The following is a 20,791-nucleotide window of genomic DNA, read 5'->3' as shown; positions in this document are numbered from 1 at the left end:
GTTTTGTACATGGATTTAAATTTTTCAGAAAATGTCAAATTCTTCATGTTTAAGTCGTAAAATTGAAAAACTTATAAAAATTTATATGATAAAACAAAAGTTTATATGCAAAATTAAAATCAATTTTGGAGTATATATAAATGCGTGTATTCCAAATTTTGATGTATTACCACGACATGATGCTGTGAATTGAAAATGAAAGCAATATTAATTGAAACCGATAGTAATATCAACAATAAACATGTAGTAAGATATACTTTTACAACTCATTATATTTACAGTTGAAGATTCGAGATTTATTTGAAATTATTAATTTGCAGTTCTAGATCCATGATCCATGATTCACGGTGAAGTTAAAATTCCAAAGTCCTAGGATTTAAATTCAGTCGAGAGTTTCTTAATTAACTCTTATCCACGTTGATGGATTATGAATTACTGTGACAGAAAAAGGAAATTGAATCAATCATTCATAATTGATACTGTATGTGTCAAATTAAATAGTTTTTCCCTTCTTACTTTTTTTGTATCTTTTGTTTGTTGTGATAAGATTCTTATCTATGTGACTATGTCCTTTGTTGGTATCGAATTCTCATATGAATTGAATGGTTAGTAATTAGTACTCGCGCGACACGTACAATAGTGATAACCAAATGTTTTATATGCCAATCTCATATGGTTACACCTTACGAATATGTAGTAACTTTTTAAAAAACTTTACCTAACAAATATGTCGAAAAGCATTCCAAACATAGAAAATGAGCAATTTAATTTTTTTATTTGAGAACCGGCCAAATTTTATTTAATAGTGTAATTGAATAATTGATTAGTTGTTGATTAGCAAGATAGGAGTATATACTACTATCACTTAAATAAAAATGGGTCGGTCGCCGCCAACGGCCAACAGCTCGAAAACTATTTACTCTAATCGCTTCAGATAATATACATAACTAATTGGGTTTCAATGTTACTTGTAATGCAGGCTGCAGCTATTAAAAAATTTAAAACAAAATTCAAATTTTTGGCTCAACTATGTCAATTTCCCAGGTGGTTGGCATTTTTTATGGCGAACAAAAGTCTGAAGGATTCAATGTGGTGGTGATGATGATGATTGATTTCGTGGCTCTCCAAATGAGGTCATCCACACACACGTATTTATATGGTATATGCCATTCGCTATTAAAATATTTTGCCTAGTAGTATGACATTCTCTTTGAAAGGGATGGGTAGGTAAGAGATACCTTCAATAAACAAATTATTTTGGTTACTAACTGAAGAATTAATAGTTAAATGCCTTGTTTTCTACAAAAAATAAAATCATATATTTACAAAACATGCAAATATATATAGAAAATTCTAGCAGATAGTGCGAACACATTCAAGAAATACAAGTGGTATTATATATACATAAAATGCCTAGAGACTACAGTACACAAACAGACCAAGTCAGATCCAAGCAACAAAACCATCATGAGATTCTCCTAAAAAAAATTATACTATCACAGAGCCTCGTAGTCGTGGCACCACTCTCCCTGATCGCAAACAAAAACCACCACTTTCGCCTCACCAGCATGGCATCTTGGCTGCTTAAAAACAAAATTGCTGGTCAACTGTTGGTTTCATCTCCATCGTCATTGACCATTTCCCGATCCCATCAGTAACCAGATTTAACGGTTGAAGAATGTTCTTCAGTGCCAACAGCTGCATCAGACAGGAGGAGCTTCCCAGATTTGACCTCTGCTATCTTGGGCGAGAGCCTCTTGGCTTCCTCGGTTGAGTAGATATATATCTTCTTCACCATGGTGCAAAATTCACTAAAAACATGACAAATTATTAGCAGCTGGAAAACTAGCTAACCCTTCTAGAAGCTGCAGACTAACCAAAGTCACACAAATGAAAAACAATAGACAATTTGGACAGGTACGCACATGATCAAAATGAATGTCATGTTTGAAAATGATGCAAAAACACAACTGCCTAGCTCAACGAGGAACAGGGTGATTATGTGCTCATTCACATGATCTCTTCCATTGATAAGGATTAGGCAAGTTCAGACCATTGCAACATCAAAATGAACCCTAGCAGCATTAGAGTGCACCGTAATATGACAAACTATACTAACAAACAGAACATATTGAAAAGGGAGATCTAGACATATATAAGACATTTATTTAGTACTCCTTCCATCCCTGAAAATTCGTCACCTATTTCCTTTTTCGTCCGTCCCTAAAAATTGTCACCTTTCACTTATGGTAATGGACCCCACATTAAACTCATTCTCACTCACATTTCATTTTAAAACTAATATATAAAAGTAGGACCCACATGCCACCAACTTTTCAACTCACTTTCTATTACATTTCTTAAAACCCGTGCCGGGTCAAATGGTGACGAATTTTGGGGGACGCAGGGAGTAACAAAACATCAAAAGGAAGGTGCAAGAATCAAGTAAATTAGACTCAACTGCCATGGATCATCTCCAACCATCATCATGTCATCCTCAGCATCTGTGTAGACAACTTGCCATTTCTTTGTTGACACAGAGAGTTCCCCTATAAGTTCAAACATCTCTTCAAATTTCTTGAGCAGATCCTCATAGCAATCAAACCTGGTCAAGTCCACTGCTCTTCCAACAGCAATTCCTTGCATGTGAACCTGAGAGATTTGTGAGCATACATAATTCAAAAGTCCAGTAGAGGGATTTCCGAAAGGAGAAAATCAACATTTCTAACCAAGGAAAAAAAAGTATACTCTTCAAAATATAATCATAATTTTTTTTCAAGCAGGTCTACTATGCAAGTGTTTGTTAATCATATGTTCACATCAAACAAGTAACAACAGCTGAAGCATTCTAGACAGTAATTACAATAATACATTATCCAAAACGATAAAATCTTACTCTGCAGAACCATAAATAAACAAGAAGCGGCAGGATAGCACAATCAGACAGAAATCCAGACATGCTACTTTCAGTACAACGAATATTCAATAAGGATCCTGGATAAATTCTCAAATGATATGAAAAACTGCCCGGCCCCAAATCTCCACATAGCTGGTTTAGAATTAATCAAGTACTGGTCATTTCAGTCAATCTCATTGTTTACTAACATCTTGTGACATTTGAAATAAGGCGGTACATAGTAAGATACCTTTGTGCAGCTGTGGATTTGCCTAGTGTGTGCATCATGAGGGGATCCAAGGCATGACTTATCAGGATCACAACTGACTGAGGGAGCATCAGAAGGTTTACAGTCTGATGGTCCAGAATGTTGTTCACATTCAGCATCTACAGGAACATGAGAATCCTCAATAGCTGTTTCGGACTGAATGGCTGGTGATGTATCTTCAATACGAGACTGGTCAAGCAACTCGATTCCAAACAGCCTGCAGCCATTTGCCTGCCTTTTTTCACTTAGAGGAGCAAATGACTCTGCTGCAGTTGCTATTTGATTAGGCTGGTATCCGGAGTTGCTCAAGATAGGTAGGAAGTTCTCATTAAAATTGATTCTGCTAATTCTGGTTCCATCACTGAGCTTAGGCGACTGATATGTGCCTCGACCACGTGATGGATCACAACCGGCAAATGCTGACGGGGAGTCAGCCGGTGACTTCCACATACCTATTGAGAATCAAGTAATTTCTTATAAAAGCCTATTCCAAATTTCCAAAATGCATTATTGATTATCACCATCATCATCATTAGAGAGAGAGAGAGAGAGAGAGTACAAAGTGGAGATAAATCTTGCATTGGAAGAGGCAAAACAGGTGGCCGTGCCCGCTTATTCCTTTGTTGAGTCTGAGTGTTTGGAGGAGTTGTCGCAACTAGGGGTTCTGTTTCCCATGCTGAAACTCTATCTGGACGTACTATTGCCGAAGGTTCGTCCCACTGGACCTGGACATGTAAAAGTGAACAGTAAGTAAATATTTACTGCCATAAAAATACAGAAGCTATCAACCCACATTATAGCTCTAATCATATAGCAGACGCAACAAAAGAACAAAACCTGATTGTCATCTTTATAGAAAATAATGTTTTATCAAGGGTCAAGATGAGCAAAGCATGGACCTCCCAACAAGCTACACAGATCCCTAATAGTTACCTTCAGTGATCTCCATGCGGAATCAGGCCATCGAGATGAAGAATTATTATCAACACCAACAATAGTCCCACTGAACCTGTATGAACATGCAAGAATGAGTTTTGTCAAACTGTAAAAATTACAATATGACAAGTTTATTAGTAATAATATTACCTTCTTTCAGGTACCTCTTCACCTTCAAATCTCATCTTAAACCTCATCCCTACCGAAAGCTTGTGATTTTGAGCTTCAAGATAGTTGTTAACACTTACTATAAATTCAGATCGGCTAGTCCTGAACACAAATATTTGCAATTGATAATGTAATCATTGAAAGAAACCAGAGGGAAAGCAAAGAAAGGATGTGGCAAGAGCATAAAGTGCTGAAACGGTCAGACGTAACATCTATGTTATCTGACCAAGCTAACGATAATAGAAATGAGCATTTTATATGAAGGATCTATGTTTCAAGGCCAAGCATTATAGCTCCTTGAAGGGTAGACTAGGGAACATGCTGTTTTTACCATGAAATAATTCCATTTATCATCATTTCAGTGTGGTTTTACAAGTTTACAATTTAGACAACATTAGACGTAATAATTGGCATGCCCCAATTAACCTTAGTTATTACTGCCTCCGTCCACAAAAATAGACACAATTGTAAATGGCATGAGTTTTAATGCACAATTGGTAAATTAAGAGAGATGGGGGGAAAAGATGGTGGAAGTAGTGTTAGTGGATTGTGGGGGCCACTTTTAGAATGATGTGTAGGGTTATTATTTGTTTGAAACTTTCCATTTCTAGATCTAGTCTAGATCTTATTTTGGTGAACGGCCCAAAATGGTAAAATTAGTCAATTTTTAGTGGAAAGAGGTAGTATATGATAGGACGAAGTAATGTTGCTCACAGCTCACTCCTAACAAAGTATCAAAAGTAAATGAGATGTTCTAATAACCTTGGTTTATAGAAGACTGAAAATAAGGTTCCGGTGGAGATGGCATGAGATGCAGTTGCAAGAACCCCAAGATGCATACTGTGACTTGATATAACAGAAGATGGCATGTTACTTGCTTGTCTCATAAGCCTGCGCACACCTACTTGGAGTTCCCCATTTTCTCCTCTGCGAAAATATAAAAAGGGAGACTACCACTTTCAGCTGCTGATTACATAAAAAGAAACATAGGCATGAATTTATATAAAAGTACCTTAGGAAGATAAAAGCATCTCCTGCAACCAATTTCTTTGCACTGACAAACACACTCCAGCCAGTAGTCAATAAATGACGCCTTGGTTGACCTGAGAATAACATCAGTCTACCTCATTGTGGATAAGAACTGGTATTGAAGCACAATAGTGACAAGTGATCCATTCATCCCAATGCAAGATAATTCATGTCAAAGGTTTCCAGTGTAGATGTCTTTTATTTAAATGTGTGCATAAACAACTAGACACTTCAGCATGGCAAGAAGTCACTAAGAGATACTATCGGAGAAGCCCATTGTGGTAAAATCTTCTTGAATAGTACATAACAGACAAGTACAGCTTTTTTTCTTGCGTTCATATCACATCTTAAATGTAATTGTAATACCCAATCAGGATATTTTTCTGAAACTTGGTGGACTATCTCATCAGTCACAGTCTCATCATTATGTGTACAGGCAACTATGTGACTCACTAATCACTATCATGCAGCCTATATAGATTTCAATTGCTAGTTTAACACATGCCAAGCCAATGCCAAGTCAATACATGTGGAAATGATTATAACCTCGGAAAATGTGACGGAAATGCCATTCATTCCCATGAAGATCGGAAGCTACCAACTCCTGGCTGGGTGGTTGTTGAGACATATCCTGCACCATGAAAATTTACCACCCAATGAGTAGACAGAAAGAGAAAAGGAGGTTCAGCATTTAAACATCCTTATATTCTGAACTTTTTTACCAGTGAGGGCAGACAATCATCAGCATGTCTTCTCAACACAGAGAATCCACCGTGGGTGCTGGTATCAGAAGCAGTGAGAGTCTTACAAAATGAATGAACAGTGCATTTTTCAGGCTCTGGTAGAGGAGGATCAGGACTTGTGACTGGACTTTGCTGAAGCACCAGAGTACAAAATAACACAACTTAGGAGCATCATTTTAAATGCTATACAAGCAGTGGCCAGAAGACATTGACTAGCCTTTTATGTTAAGACTAAAGAAAGGTCAACCATTTTATTAATTGATTCCCTTTCTCTAACAATGACTCAAAACAAGGTCAAGCAGTTTGAAACCAATTCTGTATGCCTTCGAAATTATGAAAAAGAAAAAATGTATATCCTCACAGGAAAGAGAGTCCATCTGCTAATTAATAGCACAAGCTAACAACTCACATATCTTCACTTAGGATAAAAAAGACATGAAAAACCCTTCAGCAGTGAGGACTAGACTTCCTAGCATTACTAACACAAATCAGGTACATTTTAACAACACTAAGAACTTAAACCCAGATATGGTCTCTAAATTAAATCATATCTGTCTAATTCCCCACCCAAACCATAGCCACAAGCATTGCCAAAATCTACTCCGAACCCAAATAAGGAGCAATTTTTGAACGGGACAAATGAAGTACTTTGATATAGAAACTCTTAAAGAATGAAAAGTAACAAATTAAAAGTCAGAAATATTAGGCAACAGTATTTACATCGTGTTCCGGGAGAAGCGTTATTTGAGCATACACCTCATCTGTGTCTAGTTCAGCCTGATATTAAATAACAAGTTACTAAAAGTAGACACGTGGCAGAAATATAAATAGGCTATCTGGCATGCAGAGCAATCTAATACAAAGTCCAGTTGCTGGAGCATCAAATTATTAGGAATTTTACCCGAAGTTGAACATTCATCACTTTGCATAGGATTTTACTAGGTAAGTTGAATGAAGGAAGTTGCTGATCCAGTCCCTGATGTGTAGATGCTTCGAGCTAGAAGAAAGGTAACACAAATAAACTATTTAGAAATAAATGATTGGCAAGCCTATACTGATACAGGATGGTGCAATTCAGTTGACACATTCTGAAGAGAACAATATTGCAATGCAGAGGATAAATTTGATAATGGCAGGAAAAGCAGAACCTGTTCCATGTGACCTTGCGGAAAGTAATAAACTCGTTCATCTTCACGTGGAACGCTGACAAGTGGTCCAGCACAGGCATGCCAAAGTTCTTTAAACAAAGCTTCATTTAGGGGCCCTGAAATAAAATATCAAATGACAGCATAAATGAGAAAGATAGAGACAAAACAGTGCAATCAACTCAACTTAAAAACAGAAGCTAGCAAACTGTTATTATCAACGAGACTGGAAAAATTGTCTTTCCATCATAAGTGTATTACGCTCTATTAAACTCTGAACCCCATGAATTTATATTCCTGCACCTTCCACAGTTTTGAGAATCTTCCATCCACCATGCAGTAGTCATTATAACAGCACTATTTTTTTGCTTATAAAAGACTATATAGTGCATGCTGCTAACCTTGTCAGATATCACCATCATTCTACTTCAAGCCATACAAAGGTGAAGCTGTAGCTACCAAAATGGATATTTCAGTGCACAGCATCACAACAAATATCAGCTTCACACCAACTAATGATATAAAAACAATCAAGTAAATACAGACTATCCACCACTAGATGACATGTTGAAACATTAACGAGTTAATAAGGAACTACAGTCATATCTGTGTCCACATGGAGAAAAATGATAACCCTCTTGTGGCATCAAAATGTAGCAAAACCACCTACTAGACACATTAATTTTATACTCTCACAATAAGTGTACATAGTCTCATGATCAAAAAACCATACCTGGGGGTGGGAGCCCTCCAGCAAAATGATTCGCAGCATGGTTGGCCATCATAAAAGTAACGAAAATTCAAGTAATGCCACTGGCCAACTTTGTGATTCCTCTCGTTTGATATAGTCAAGATCGCATACACTGAATAACATTAATATCTTAATTGAAGGAAGTGGAAGATACATTTATTGCCGAGAAGATATAAATGGTTAGAGCCAATAGTGGACGCAGAATTTTTGGTTCGGGGGTACGAATCGTGCGATAAATAATTACATAACACACCAATAAATAGAATCTAATGCTAAAAGAGTTTGACATCATAAATCAATTCTTTCAAACTAATGCTAAAAGCGGTTTGACATCATAAATCAATTATTTCACTCTAATAACACATTAGATTTTAAAGAGACACACTGATATTTAAATAAGATTTCACTTTTTTAAACACAAATACACAATTGTTGAATATCTGACTTTTCTCATTCTTTTAATTTATTTCTCCATATGTATACAAAAACATAACCAAGGTATAATAAAACTACTACACACTGGCCATCTAACTATTTAAACATTACTAACCATCTCACTCACACAAGTTTAAATTCCAAGAACTTTAAAAGATACCATATAACAATTAAAAAATGACATATGTATAACTGAAATAAATCAATATACTATTCATTTGCTTAGAAAATTAAACCATCAAACAAAGAAGAATATGATGTTAAAAGCTATAAAAGTTAATAAAATGGCAATAAAAAAACAGGGCGTCAATTTCTAAGTCTAGCGATAATCAACATTATATCATCTTCCACACTATTTTCTAAGAAACCTTCGTTTTGTATCTTTTTTCTCTAGCAATGGTGAATTGAAGACGGTGAGGAAGACTGGTTAAGAGGCGCTCCTGCTCCAAGTCGATATGGGTGTATTTTGGCTAATACTAGTAGGTTTTGCTGTGGTGGGTTTTGAGGATTAGGCTTTTAAATTCACCCTCTTTCAAATCTTTTTTGATATTGTATTTCCTTAGTTGTAGTGTAATCTTTTGCAGTTTGTGATCAAAGACATATTTCTACTAAATTCATTGACTCTTCTCAACATCGTAACAATAAAAGTACATTTTCCTTATCCAAGAAAGTACATTTTCCTTATCCAAGATTAAGCAGGACTCCAATCAGATGATTAAAGACTTATATACACAACAAATACTCTAGAAAAAACAGCTAAACTCATCTCATTTCACGCAGTGTAACTCTATATTGAAGCAATTCTATACGCACTAACCACATGCTCATTTTTTTCATTTATTTTAGCATGGACGAGTTTAATTCCAAACTAAAGAAAATTCCGATATCAAAAATAGAATTCGGCGATATACCGAATCAGGCGTCAAAGAATTTGATGCGCGCCACGGAAACCCTAGAAAAATACGCCGTTGCCATATTTATCTTGCTATCATGACCGCGGGATTCTCCTTCACTAATCTTGCGGCTCAATAATCAGTTTACAAACCGAATTCAGCTCCGGATAATCAGTTTATTGATTTTTCCAAAAATAAACAAAAAAACAGAGAAGATTCCGGGAGAGAAGGGACGTTGTGGGTGGATGGTCTTGCCTCGTTGAAGCCGACAGTGCTGGTTTATATACTTTAGACTAGTACCAGAGCAGTACTCCCTTCTTTTCTTCATAGTTGTGGCGGAATTTTTCGGCATGGAGTTTTAGAAATGAATGTTGGGCGTGTTAAATAAATAGATAAAAAAAGTAAAAGAGATAAAAAATGTAATAAAATAAAGTATAAAGTGAATAAAGTAGAGAGAAAAAGTAAGAGAAAATAAAGTAAGAAAAAGAGAAAAATACCATATATGGAAATGACTCAACTATGAAGAAACTTCCTGAAATGAAAAAATGACTCAACTATCAAGAAACGGAGAAAGTACTATTTAACTTTATTTGTTTTCAATCAATAATAATTGAATTACATTTTTTGATCGACTATGGAGTAATAAATAAAGAAGGTAACGTTTTGATTAACTTATGCAAATAAAAATAAAAATAAACATAAAAATAAAAATAAAAATAAAAATAAAAATTTCATACATTTTGAATTTCTTAATCTAAGTAAAGATACTCCAATATCCATACAAAATATTATCTAATGTTTCGACTATAGGAGCCCATAAATACTGCTCCATTTTCAACGTGCATTTAATAAAGTTGATCTTATTCGATAATTTGCAAATCATTTCGAACCACATATATGAATCATGTGACATGTTTTAATATTCCATTAAATTATACGGAATAAGCAGCAACGGAGTTGTAATATTAAAATAATATTAGATATATATGGCCTATTAACTTGATGTATAGATTAAATTCTTTATAAGTATGTGAAATAAATAAATGAAAAAAGTAAGACCCTGAAATGGGTGCAGTACAAGGTTTCCCATTGTATACGCGTGTTTTACATTTCAACGGTAGGTATGAATATTGGAATTTTCAATGGTCTAATAAATTTTGAAGACCCTCTAATTTCACGTGCTACTTTGCACTCCCACAACTGGGCCAGTCACCTAATTCACCGGGACCATATTAGAAGACCCTCTCATTTCACGTGCTACTTTGCACTCCCACAACCGGCCCATTCATCTAATTTACCGGGACCCTATACTATTTACGTATTAATGAGAGGAAACACGTTGCTTTCTATACTGCGGATGTTCGATTTGCAAGATTGTATCTCAAAATTAAATAAGTAGAGTGTCTGGTTCATGAGATTTAAATTTCACAACTCAATCATAGATGGATAATCATGAGATAATTAGTCATTAGTTAACCCCTACAACTAAAATAATTCCACAACTCAATCTAGATTATATCTTTGATGCTATTTTATCCATGAAATCGAACACCCCAATTGTGTATTAGTTCAATGGATTACTACAATGCACCATCATATGCTAATAAATCAAAGAGGAAACAATTTTTTTGGTCTATGAACTTTGTTAGCCTATCAATTTTGTTGTTATGTAATAGTATTTGAAAATCTTTTGAGATTCATTAATTTCGACATAATATCGTTTGAGCTAATTTTTTTTTACTTTTAAAAAAAAATTTGAACGAAAATACCATCAATCTCATTTCAATATACCTACCCTCTCTTATTCCTTAAAATATTTGATTTAATCTCTGATTCTTCTTTCCCCTTAATTCCTTCTTTTTTTCTCTATTCTTTCCATTTGTTCATTATCTCGTCTTCTCCATTTTATCCATTCTCTATTCATCTAGAGTAAATATAAATAGAAATGAATGAATGTATAATTAGTTTAAAACGTTCTTCTAAGATGCCTGAAATGCCCTTCATTGGCTTGGGAATATTTTCGTTCAATAAAAGTTTGAAACAGTGAAAAAATAACTCAAACATATTACATCGAAGTTAATTGACCTCAAAAAAATATTTTCAAATGTTAATGACCAAAATTGATACCTTATCAAAGATCGCATACCGTACAAAAAGTTCCCCTCTAAATCAAATATACACTAAACAACAAAATAACAAAAAAGTAAAATGATGACATGGTACAACTTCAGCTGAAGTGGAACAATTTATTAGGTCTTTAAGATTATATGACTCTAGATTTGTTAAGAATTAATGTATTCATTTAATGAGAGAAACGCGTATGAAACACATTGAATATAAATATTACTTGTTGTGATATTCGATTCTTGTGACCTGCTTGTTGAATTCACAACTATTGTGGCTCACGCGTAATGATACGTTCGGATTTTGCATTGTTTAAAACCATTATTTGGTCTGTTTTTAATGTCAAAACCACGTTACATATCTATTATTTGCATATTTTATACATTTTGTATTTTGACGTGTTTTGTGAGAAATGTGCATATTTGAGCCGAAAAAGGGAGTCAAAACGCAAAGTTTGGAAATCTGGAGTTCAGACGGCGACTGCCGGCGCCGGCGGCCAGTAGCTTGTAGCGGCCGGCCTCGGAAATTTGTGCTAGAAAAAGAGTCTCATCCGACGACCGCCGGAGGACGCGTGGCGGCCCGCCGGAGAACATGCGGCCCGCTGTGAAAAGCGGCGAATCCGATTTGACATAGATTTGGCCCCAAGATTTACCATATTTTGCAGATCTTTTCCTTCTATGATGAGGAGTGACTTTCCCCTATAAATAAGACCTCAAGCTTCATCAAATCAGAGCCTCTTTTTGCATCATAATTCCCATAGATTAAAAGCTAGAGTACTTCATTGTGCAAGGAGTTGAAGAAGGATTCAAGAGTATCAAGAACGACAAGGATTCAACTTACGGGTTTTATTTGCTTTAGTTTTATGTTTCAATTGTTTTCCCTTCAATCTATGTGTTTAGATTATTACATTATGTGTAAAGGATTCTAGGGATGTGTTAGTAACGACTTTGGTTATACAATTCATAGTTTCTATTTAATATCCGTTTTGCTTTTACTTTGTTTTTTCCCTAAGTTATTCTTGACGCTTTACGTTTGAGTGACACATTCTGTGTAGATCCAATATAACTTGCTTCATAACTGTGAGAGAGTTCTAGCGAGTTAGGTCCACTTAGTAGACACTACAATTAGCTTCCTTTAAAACGACACTGTTAATTGAGAGTGAGGACTTTTCATGGGTCTTAGTAGCTTTTCGGAGTTACGTGTTAGTAATCAACGTTTGCATCGCATGAGCATAAGTTAGATGACTCGTCCTATCAAAGTAATAACTGTGCTAGGGTATTGTCGTTTGGAATTTGTATAACCATAAGTGCGAACGCACATCCCTGGAATTCTCTTATCTCTATACTTTTATCTTTGTGTTTTTTCTGTAAAAAGTTGTTTACTTCTTTCAAATGCTTTCAGTTTTCAAAATTTCCAAAATCCTTCGGTTTTCCAAACAGTAATTGATTTTTAGTAAAAGATAGACAGTCCGTGTTTGTTTTCCCCGTGTTTGATATCCGGTACTGACCTTTAGCTATACCGTTGCTACTCTGTATACTTGCAGGTATTAATTGAGAATTCTTCCTTCAATTCTCTCCATAACAAGGTATGAATCCTACACTCAATTTCTGAGTTTTTATTCAATTCTTTCATGGATTTTGGTCTTTTATTGATGAATTGTTCGGTAGAAATGCTTGTTCTAGTATGGGGGATGAATTTGTGTGCTTATTTTTGAATTTTCATGGTTAGAATTTTCTATATGGTGGTGATTTGTTGGTTTTTGAATATTGATTCCCTCTTGTTCTTGAATGTTTATATGTTGCAATCATGTTCATAGCATTGTGAGGCTATTATTACTTCTATGAATTGCAATACTTGTGAATTTTTAGAGATTTTTGATTGATGTTGAATTATTGTTGATACGTCTCTGCATGGGGATAAATTCACGTTGGGGGGATGGATTGGTGTGTCCTATTTTGTTGGTTTTGCTCTACATGTTCACATGCTACAATTTAGGATGCTCTTTTGTACAAACTTGCACAAATTTGTTGATGGTTTTGATCTATGCTTAGTTGAGTGCAGTTTGGGGGAACCCTTGTATGCCTATTTGTTGGTGCTCTTTTAAGAGTGCGAATTTCTTTTGTAGGATAATGGCATCAAAAGGGAAAGCCCGAGAACGCTAACAACTATGGCATTAGCCTTGCCACGGATGAGCAAAAGGCTATGTGGAAGAAAGTGTCGGCGAGAGAGACGGCACCCTCGAGATACCCCCACGATTTCCCTCACCAAACTTTGGGGATCATGGAGGATTTTTAGGGGTTGTGCGACGTGGGCAACGGGAATGGCCTAGCCTGCATGTTCCAAAGGAAGTGACCATCATATAGGAAGCTCACTCTTAAGTTTCTTAGTTCTTTGAAGGTTACAAAAGATCGCCGCTACTGTGTCCCGCAAAGCATCGACTTCCGCCTAGGCAACTGTTGGCATTCCCTCACGATGGAGGAGCTTAGTGGAGTGTTTCACTGTTTCGACCCCATCCCCGATGAGGTCAACGATTATAACTACCCCGAAGTTTGGGGAGCGAAGACCACGAGGGAGGAGCAAGCCGCGGGTTATGCTAAGTCTTCGTCCATTCGCAACCCCGTCTTGAGGTACCTCCACTGAGCTATGACCCAACTCATGTTTTCTAGAGTCGATGGAGGAAGTGTCTCCCAAACGGTGTTTAATGTGATACGGTGCCTTCTCAACAAAAAGGGATTCGACTATGGAACCCTTTTTACTCTTTACGTGGATCGAATCACAAAGAAAGACAGAGGGGTCATATGTTGTGGGGGATTGATCACGGCAATTGCCGTGCATGTAGGCGTTTCTACCACCGGTTTGACGGAAGATATGGGGGATAAGTTCATCACCTATGAGGTGCTCTTTTCGGTGGGCTTATTGAAGACCGATTACTTCGGTCAAGGCTTTTTCTTGCAAGTGGAGGGGGATCACTTTCCCGTTCCAATCCCGCATTTGACCAAGGTCGATGTTTAGGATAATCAAACAAATTGGAAGCTCAACACTCGCGCCCACCAAAGAGCCATTGCGGCCAATCCCATCAATGGAGAGTTTAGGAGGAAGAACATTCCTTCTCGCATCCCCGTCTTTGAACCCGAAGATAATTGTGCCTTTGATGCAATTGATAACCATGATGAAGCGGCCGAGCATTCACATGCTCAAGGAAGCGGAGTGCCACCACCGCCGCCGCCCCAACTGTGGCATTCCTGACAAAAAATATGCATCTATATCATAAATTAGTTTTAAATATTACATGTATAATTTAAATATGTGTGCTTGAAAAGAAAATGTGCATGAAATATACTATTTATAAAGGCGTGTATTTAAATATGAAAATTTTAGCTAAAGAAATAAGCTATAATATATGTATTCCTCATTTGTTTTCATATGCATGTATATAGGAGAAAGAATCAAAAGTTGTTTTGAAAATAAGTCAAAACATTTATATATACTTTCTATAGAAATGAATAGCATATATTACTAATGGAGAGGAAATTACAATAGAAATATATGAAAGGATAATCTTAAACTATAGTATATTATTTTTCCATGCACTGTCATCATAGTAAATATTGGTGCTATAAACACGTATTAAAATCGAGCAACTAAGTGTCAATCATACAAACATTTGAGATAAAGATAATAAAACTTTTTCGCACGTCGGTTGGCTTTTTATGGAAATGGATAGCCGTACTTTGTTAAAAGAAAGGGAGAGGGAAAATGAGTATATCATAAGATAGATTAGTTAGAAGTATCAGAATAAAAAGAATAGAACAAAATAAAATCAGGGAGAGAGATTGTTTTACTCGAAGAACAACATTTTAATTAGATTGAGTATTGTAGATCACAATCAGAGCTCGATTAGATTATCCGACATAAATCAGGTAGGTATAAATCATATTTTTGATTTTATATGTGTTATATGATCAATTGCAATATTGGAATTGAGAGTGAATTTTGGATTATGTAATTTATATCGGATACATCTATTCGTTATTTGATATTGGTGATGAAATATGATATGGATATATGATAGGTGCAATGGATATGTTTTTCATATGACATTAGAGTTTTTCAAAGCATATGATTAAAGAAGATCTGTGACAGTCCTCCCCTGGATCTGAAAAAAAAAATATAGAGGGACCTTCGGGTCAAATATAGAGGGACCTATGAGTCCAATTACAGAGGGACCTTCGGGTCAAATATAGAGGGACCTATGAGTCCAATTACAGAGGGACCTTCGGGTCATAGAGGGACCTATGAGTCCAATTACAGAGGGACCTTCGGGTCATAGAGGAATCCCGGGCAGATATCAGGCTTGATTTGTCACAGAATAATAGATTCAATAGAGAGGCATATGCATTGAGATGTGAAATTATTTATGATATTTGTTGTATATTGTGTATGATTATATTTGTTGTTTTGTAAGAAAATTAAGAAAGAGTAAAGTAAGAGAGAGGATAAAAGTAGAGACGATGTTGCTTCTATTTTGGGAAACATTTTTCTTTAAAAAAATGAGACAAAGAGAATATTCATAAAATATAAATGTGTACGTCAGAGGGGTTGAGGTGTTACACCAACAATAAGAAGAAGAATAGGAAGTGGAGGATCATCACCGCCGGACTATAGCAAACTGCCGCCGTGGGAGGCCTAATCCCAATGAGGAGTTCCAAGCCAACACCTCCGCCCAACTAGGAGATATGTTCTCCTACATGCAAAACATGTCCAACACTTGGGACAACCGTTGGGCGGAGCAACAAAGGGAGAATGCCTACAACCATAAAGGGTGGACAACGCAAGGCGATTGGCATACGGTGAAGCAACACTTTTGGGAGCAACAAAGGCTGGAAGACGCTCATCAACGTCAACAAATTGAAGAGCTCCAAAGGATGGCCGCCGAGGCTCGACAAGAGCGCCAAACCATGAGTGGCGACATCGCTTATCTTATTGATGCGTTCGACGACCTCAACGTCCGTTTCCTTCCTCCTCATCAAGATTGAAGAAGTAAGCTCAATGATTTTAAATGAGAACTTGTATCATATTTTTGCTTGTTTTTGAGACAATTTATTTTTCTATTTTGACAATTTTTATTTGAGTTTTAAGTACTTTTTGGTTTTGGTTTAATTTTTATGCTTTGAAAATTTTCGCAGGTTCTGACCCATCTGTGGCGTCCGCCGCATGTGCTGCGGCGGGCCGCCACCTGCTCGCTGGAACAATCTGACGTTGTGCGGCGACCGCCACCTGAATGCAGTTTCCAGCGCGAATTTTCAAAATTTTTGAATTTTTGAATTTTTGCCCCGTCCAACCTCTACGCGAAATTTTTCAAGGTATGTTTTCTTTTTGGTAATTTCCTCACGTCCCTACCGACTCTACAAACTTATTTTACACTTTGTTGTAAATAAGTTTGGGGGGATGAAGTGTTGGACCGTGAGTTTAGGTTTTTGTTTTGGAGTTTTTAGTTTCATTTTTTGTTTTCAAAAATCCCGTAGGTGAATTTTCTTGAATCCATGTCATGAACTTAACATGAAGAACTTAGAAACACGCATGCTTAGGGACACACATTAGACAGAGTTGCCGATGATATTACGTTCCATCTATATTTAAGTATGGCTTGACGTTTTGATTTGATAGTTTGGTGAAAAAGTGCATAATTAGTACAATTCCTTGTTCGCCTTGAATCATGCTTTTACCTTGTGAGATTTGAGCCATAATTTCTTTCTTGTGTGATTTATCTGTATTAATGTATATGTTTCTAGAACTTGCTCCTAGTCTGCCTAAGATTATATAGTGTTTAAGTTGATACGGGAAGATGTTAGGCTATCTTTTCATAGATACTTTTATACCCAAAATTTTCGACCCTCAAAGTTTCAAAATTTTTCCCTTTGGAGCCAATTTTAAGCCTTTAAGCCTATTCTTTGGAAGCCAAAATAAATGTGGACAATTCCTTGGGTTAGTATAGTTTTTGTTATCTTTTGTAAAGGAATTGGAGAGATAAGGAGGGAAGTATAAAAAGTGGTGTGCTTAATTTAAAGAAAAGTACAAGTTGTGAAATAGTGAAAAATTCAAAGTATGTGCTTGATCTTAGAAAGGATGCTTATGAAAAAGAAAATAAAGAAAAGAAAAAGAAAAAATGTGAAAGGTTGTGAAAAAGAAAAGAAAAAGAAAATTAATGGATTGGAAAGTGAGTTGAAGGAGAAAAATAAATGTTGAAAGTGTCTTGGGTTATTAGAAAGGTGGAGTCAATTTAACTCTATTTGGGATATTTTTATGTTTAAGTCACTTTTTAGCCAAATATTTCTCACCTATCAAAGAGCCTACATTACAACAAAAAATAAAGACCTTTCGGACTTTTGATGCTTAGTCACATCGAGTAGAGGAGGGATTAGACTTTGAGCAAGCCTATGGTAAACTTTGCATGATGCATGATTTGAGTGCTATACATTTTGCCTTATACACTTTGAGAGTGAGAGAAAAAACACTTCCCATCTTTGAAAGTTTGCCACATATGAGTGCTTGAATTCAAGGTGTTCCACGAGTTAGTAATGAAAGTGCACTAATAAACCTTGCTTGATTTGATTGTGTTAATACATGCTTAATATATTCTTCCATCTTTTGAGGAAATTACAACGTCTAGTCCTTGTGCATTCTGTGAGCTCTATATTTTGTGTCTTTATTGTTTTGTTCGAGGACAAACAAAAATATAAGTTTGGGAGAGTTGATACGCTCGGATTTTGCACTGTTTTAAAACCATTATTTGGTCCGTTTTTAATGTCAAAACCATGTTACATGTCTATTTTTTGCATATTTTGTACATTTTGGTATTTTGACGTGTTTTGTGATAAATGTGCATATTTGAGCCGAAAAAGGTAGTCAAAACGCAAAGTCTGAAAATCTGGAGTGCAGAAATGTCAAAACCACGTTACATGTCTATTATTTGCATATTTTATACATTTTGGTATTTTGACGTGTTTTGTGAGAAATGTGCATATTTGAGCCGAAAAAGGGAGTCAAAACGCAAAGTCTGAAAATCTGGAGTGCAGACGGCGACCGGCGACCGCCGGCGCCCAGTAGCTTGTAGCAGCCCGCCTCAGAAATTTTTGCTAGAAAAAGAGTCTCGTCCGGCGACCGCCGGAAGATGCATGGCGGCCCGCTACCTATGAGGCAGAGACTCTGGACTACCGCGCGGCGGCTCGCATGAGAACATGCGGCGGCCCGCCGTGAAAAGCGGCGAATCCGATTTGACCTAGATTTGGTCCCAAGATTTACCATATTTTGCAGATCTTTTCCTTCTATGATGAGGAGTGACTTTCCCCTATAAATAAGACCTCAACCTTCATCAAATCAGAGCCTCTTTTTGCATCATAATTCCCAGAGATTAAAAGCTAGAGTACTTCATTGTGCAAGGAGTTGAAAAAGGATTCAAGAGCATCAAGAACGATAAGGATTCAACCTACGAGTTTTATTTGCTTTGGTTTTATGTTTCAATTGTTTTCCCTCCAATCTATGTGTTTAGATTATTACATTATGTGTAACTAAATTCATAGGATTCTAGGGATGTGTTAGTAATGACTTTGGTTATACAATTCATATTTTCTATTTAATATCCGTTTTGTTTTTACTTTGTTTTTTCCCTAAGTTATTCTTGACGCTTCACGTTTAAGTGACACATTCTGTGTTGATCCAATATAACTTGCTTCATAACCGTGAAAGAGTTCTAGCGAGTTAGGTCCACTTAGTAGACACTACAATTAGCTTCCTTTAAAACGGCACTGTTAATTGAGAGTGAGGAATTTTCAAGGGTCTTAGGAGCTTTTCAGAGTTACGTGTTAGGATTGACAACCCTAATGTTAGTAATCAATGTTTGCATTGCATGAGAATAAGCTAGGTGAGTCTTCCTATCAAAGTAATAAATGTGCTAGGGTATTGTAGTTTGGAATTTGTATAACCATAACTGTGAATGCACATCCCCGGAATTCCTTTATCTCTATATTTTTATCTCTGTGTTTTATCTGAATCAGTTGTTTATTGCTTTCAAATGCTTTCAGTTTTCAAATTTTCCAAAATCCTTCGGTTTTTCAAATAATAAATGAGTTTTAGTAAAAGATAGACAGTTCGTGTTTGTATTCCCCGTGTTAGATATCCGTTACTAACCTTTAGCTATATTGTTGTTACTCTGTATACTTGCAGGTATTAATAGTGCTAACAATTGCCTTGCAAGAGAACTAGAAAATCTCCATATATTGTGAATATTGTGAGAGCAATAATAAGAAAAAAAGAAAACAAAACACATAAAAAATCGAAAATCCCTTATTCCGAAATATTCGCATGCCACGATCCCATATTCCGAAAGGTCAACTAATTTAATCCTAAATTTCGAAAGGCCTGCGAATTGAGCCCTTTTTCCGAAATCTCTCATTTAAAAAATAATGTGTTGTGTTTTAATTGAATATATATAAGTGTGATTTGACTGATTTGACAACTCTTTATGTCATATATATTCATATCCATCATATGTTAATATAGTATATTATATGTTAATGAAATAATAAAATTGAAGAAAGATTACATGTATAGAGAAATAGAGATTTTTTTGTGAATAGAATTATAGCAAATGTGATCTCAATTTGTAGAGGATGAAAAAATATGAATTTTGGTATAATTTTTTTTATATATTTCATTTAATATATAAAAGATATTTGAATAATAAATAAAATATTTATTGACCTATGAGATTGTAACAAATGGCATAATCACATATATTCCTCAACCACTTGGTCTTATTTTATACATCGGTGAAAAGAGTTTTTAGTTTTTATTGTTATAATTATATATATATATATATATAATATATATATATAAGTGTGATTTGACTGATTTGACAACTATTTATCTCATATATATTCATATCCATCATACGTTAATATAGTACTACCTCCGTCCCCCAAAATTTGCTACATTTTGACCCAACACGGGTTTTAAGAAATGTAATGGAAAGTGAGTTGAAAAAGTTGGTGGGATGTGGGTCCTACTTTTAAAGTATTAGTTTTATAATAAAATGTGAGTAGGAATGAGTTAGTGGAATATGAGGTCCACTACCAAAAATGGTAAAAGTGAAGTGTATCAAATTTTCAGGGACGGACCAAAATAGTAAACTGTATCAAATTTTCAGGGACGGAGGTAGTAGTATATTATATGCTAATGAAATAATAAAATTGAAGAAAGATTACATGTATAGAGAAATAGAGATTTTTTTAATAGAACCATAGCAAATGTGATCTCAATTTGTAGAGGATGAAAAAATACGAATTTTGGTATAATTTTTTTATATATTTCATTTAATATATAAAAGATATTTGAATAATAAATA

The 20,791-nt window shown here is 35.6% G+C and overlaps 1 protein-coding gene across 4 annotated transcripts; it reads right to left on the bottom strand.

Moving 5' to 3' along the window:
- Window positions 1-1,374: 1,374 nt before the first annotated feature.
- LOC125194285 (auxin response factor 1-like) lies at window positions 1,375-9,528 on the bottom strand. 4 transcript variants are annotated; one of them, XM_048092422.1, is made up of 15 exons: window positions 9,283-9,528; window positions 7,919-8,048; window positions 7,189-7,304; window positions 6,942-7,037; window positions 6,761-6,817; window positions 6,020-6,172; window positions 5,844-5,928; window positions 5,281-5,371; window positions 5,031-5,195; window positions 4,251-4,370; window positions 4,098-4,173; window positions 3,724-3,889; window positions 3,147-3,616; window positions 2,462-2,652; window positions 1,375-1,811 (listed from the first exon to the last, which is right to left on the bottom strand). In XM_048092422.1, exons 2-15 carry the CDS (start codon window positions 7,968-7,970, stop codon window positions 1,652-1,654), a joined length of 1,998 nt encoding a protein of 665 aa, XP_047948379.1. In that variant the 5' UTR covers window positions 7,971-8,048; window positions 9,283-9,528; the 3' UTR covers window positions 1,375-1,651. The 4 variants fall into 4 exon arrangements, with proteins under 4 accessions (XP_047948379.1, XP_047948381.1, XP_047948382.1 ...); XM_048092424.1 differs by lacking the exon at window positions 9,283-9,528 and adding an exon at window positions 7,587-7,634 and having other exon boundaries at window positions 7,919-8,042; XM_048092425.1 differs by lacking the exon at window positions 9,283-9,528 and adding an exon at window positions 7,587-7,640 and having other exon boundaries at window positions 7,919-8,030.
- Window positions 9,529-20,791: the final 11,263 nt, after the last annotated feature.

The sequence above is a fragment of the Salvia hispanica genome, chromosome 6 (genome assembly GCF_023119035.1).
Source record: "Salvia hispanica cultivar TCC Black 2014 chromosome 6, UniMelb_Shisp_WGS_1.0, whole genome shotgun sequence".
NCBI lineage: Eukaryota > Viridiplantae > Streptophyta > Magnoliopsida > Lamiales > Lamiaceae > Salvia > Salvia hispanica.
Note: the sequence above shows the minus strand (reverse complement) of the source record. Positions and strands in the feature narration are given on the sequence as shown.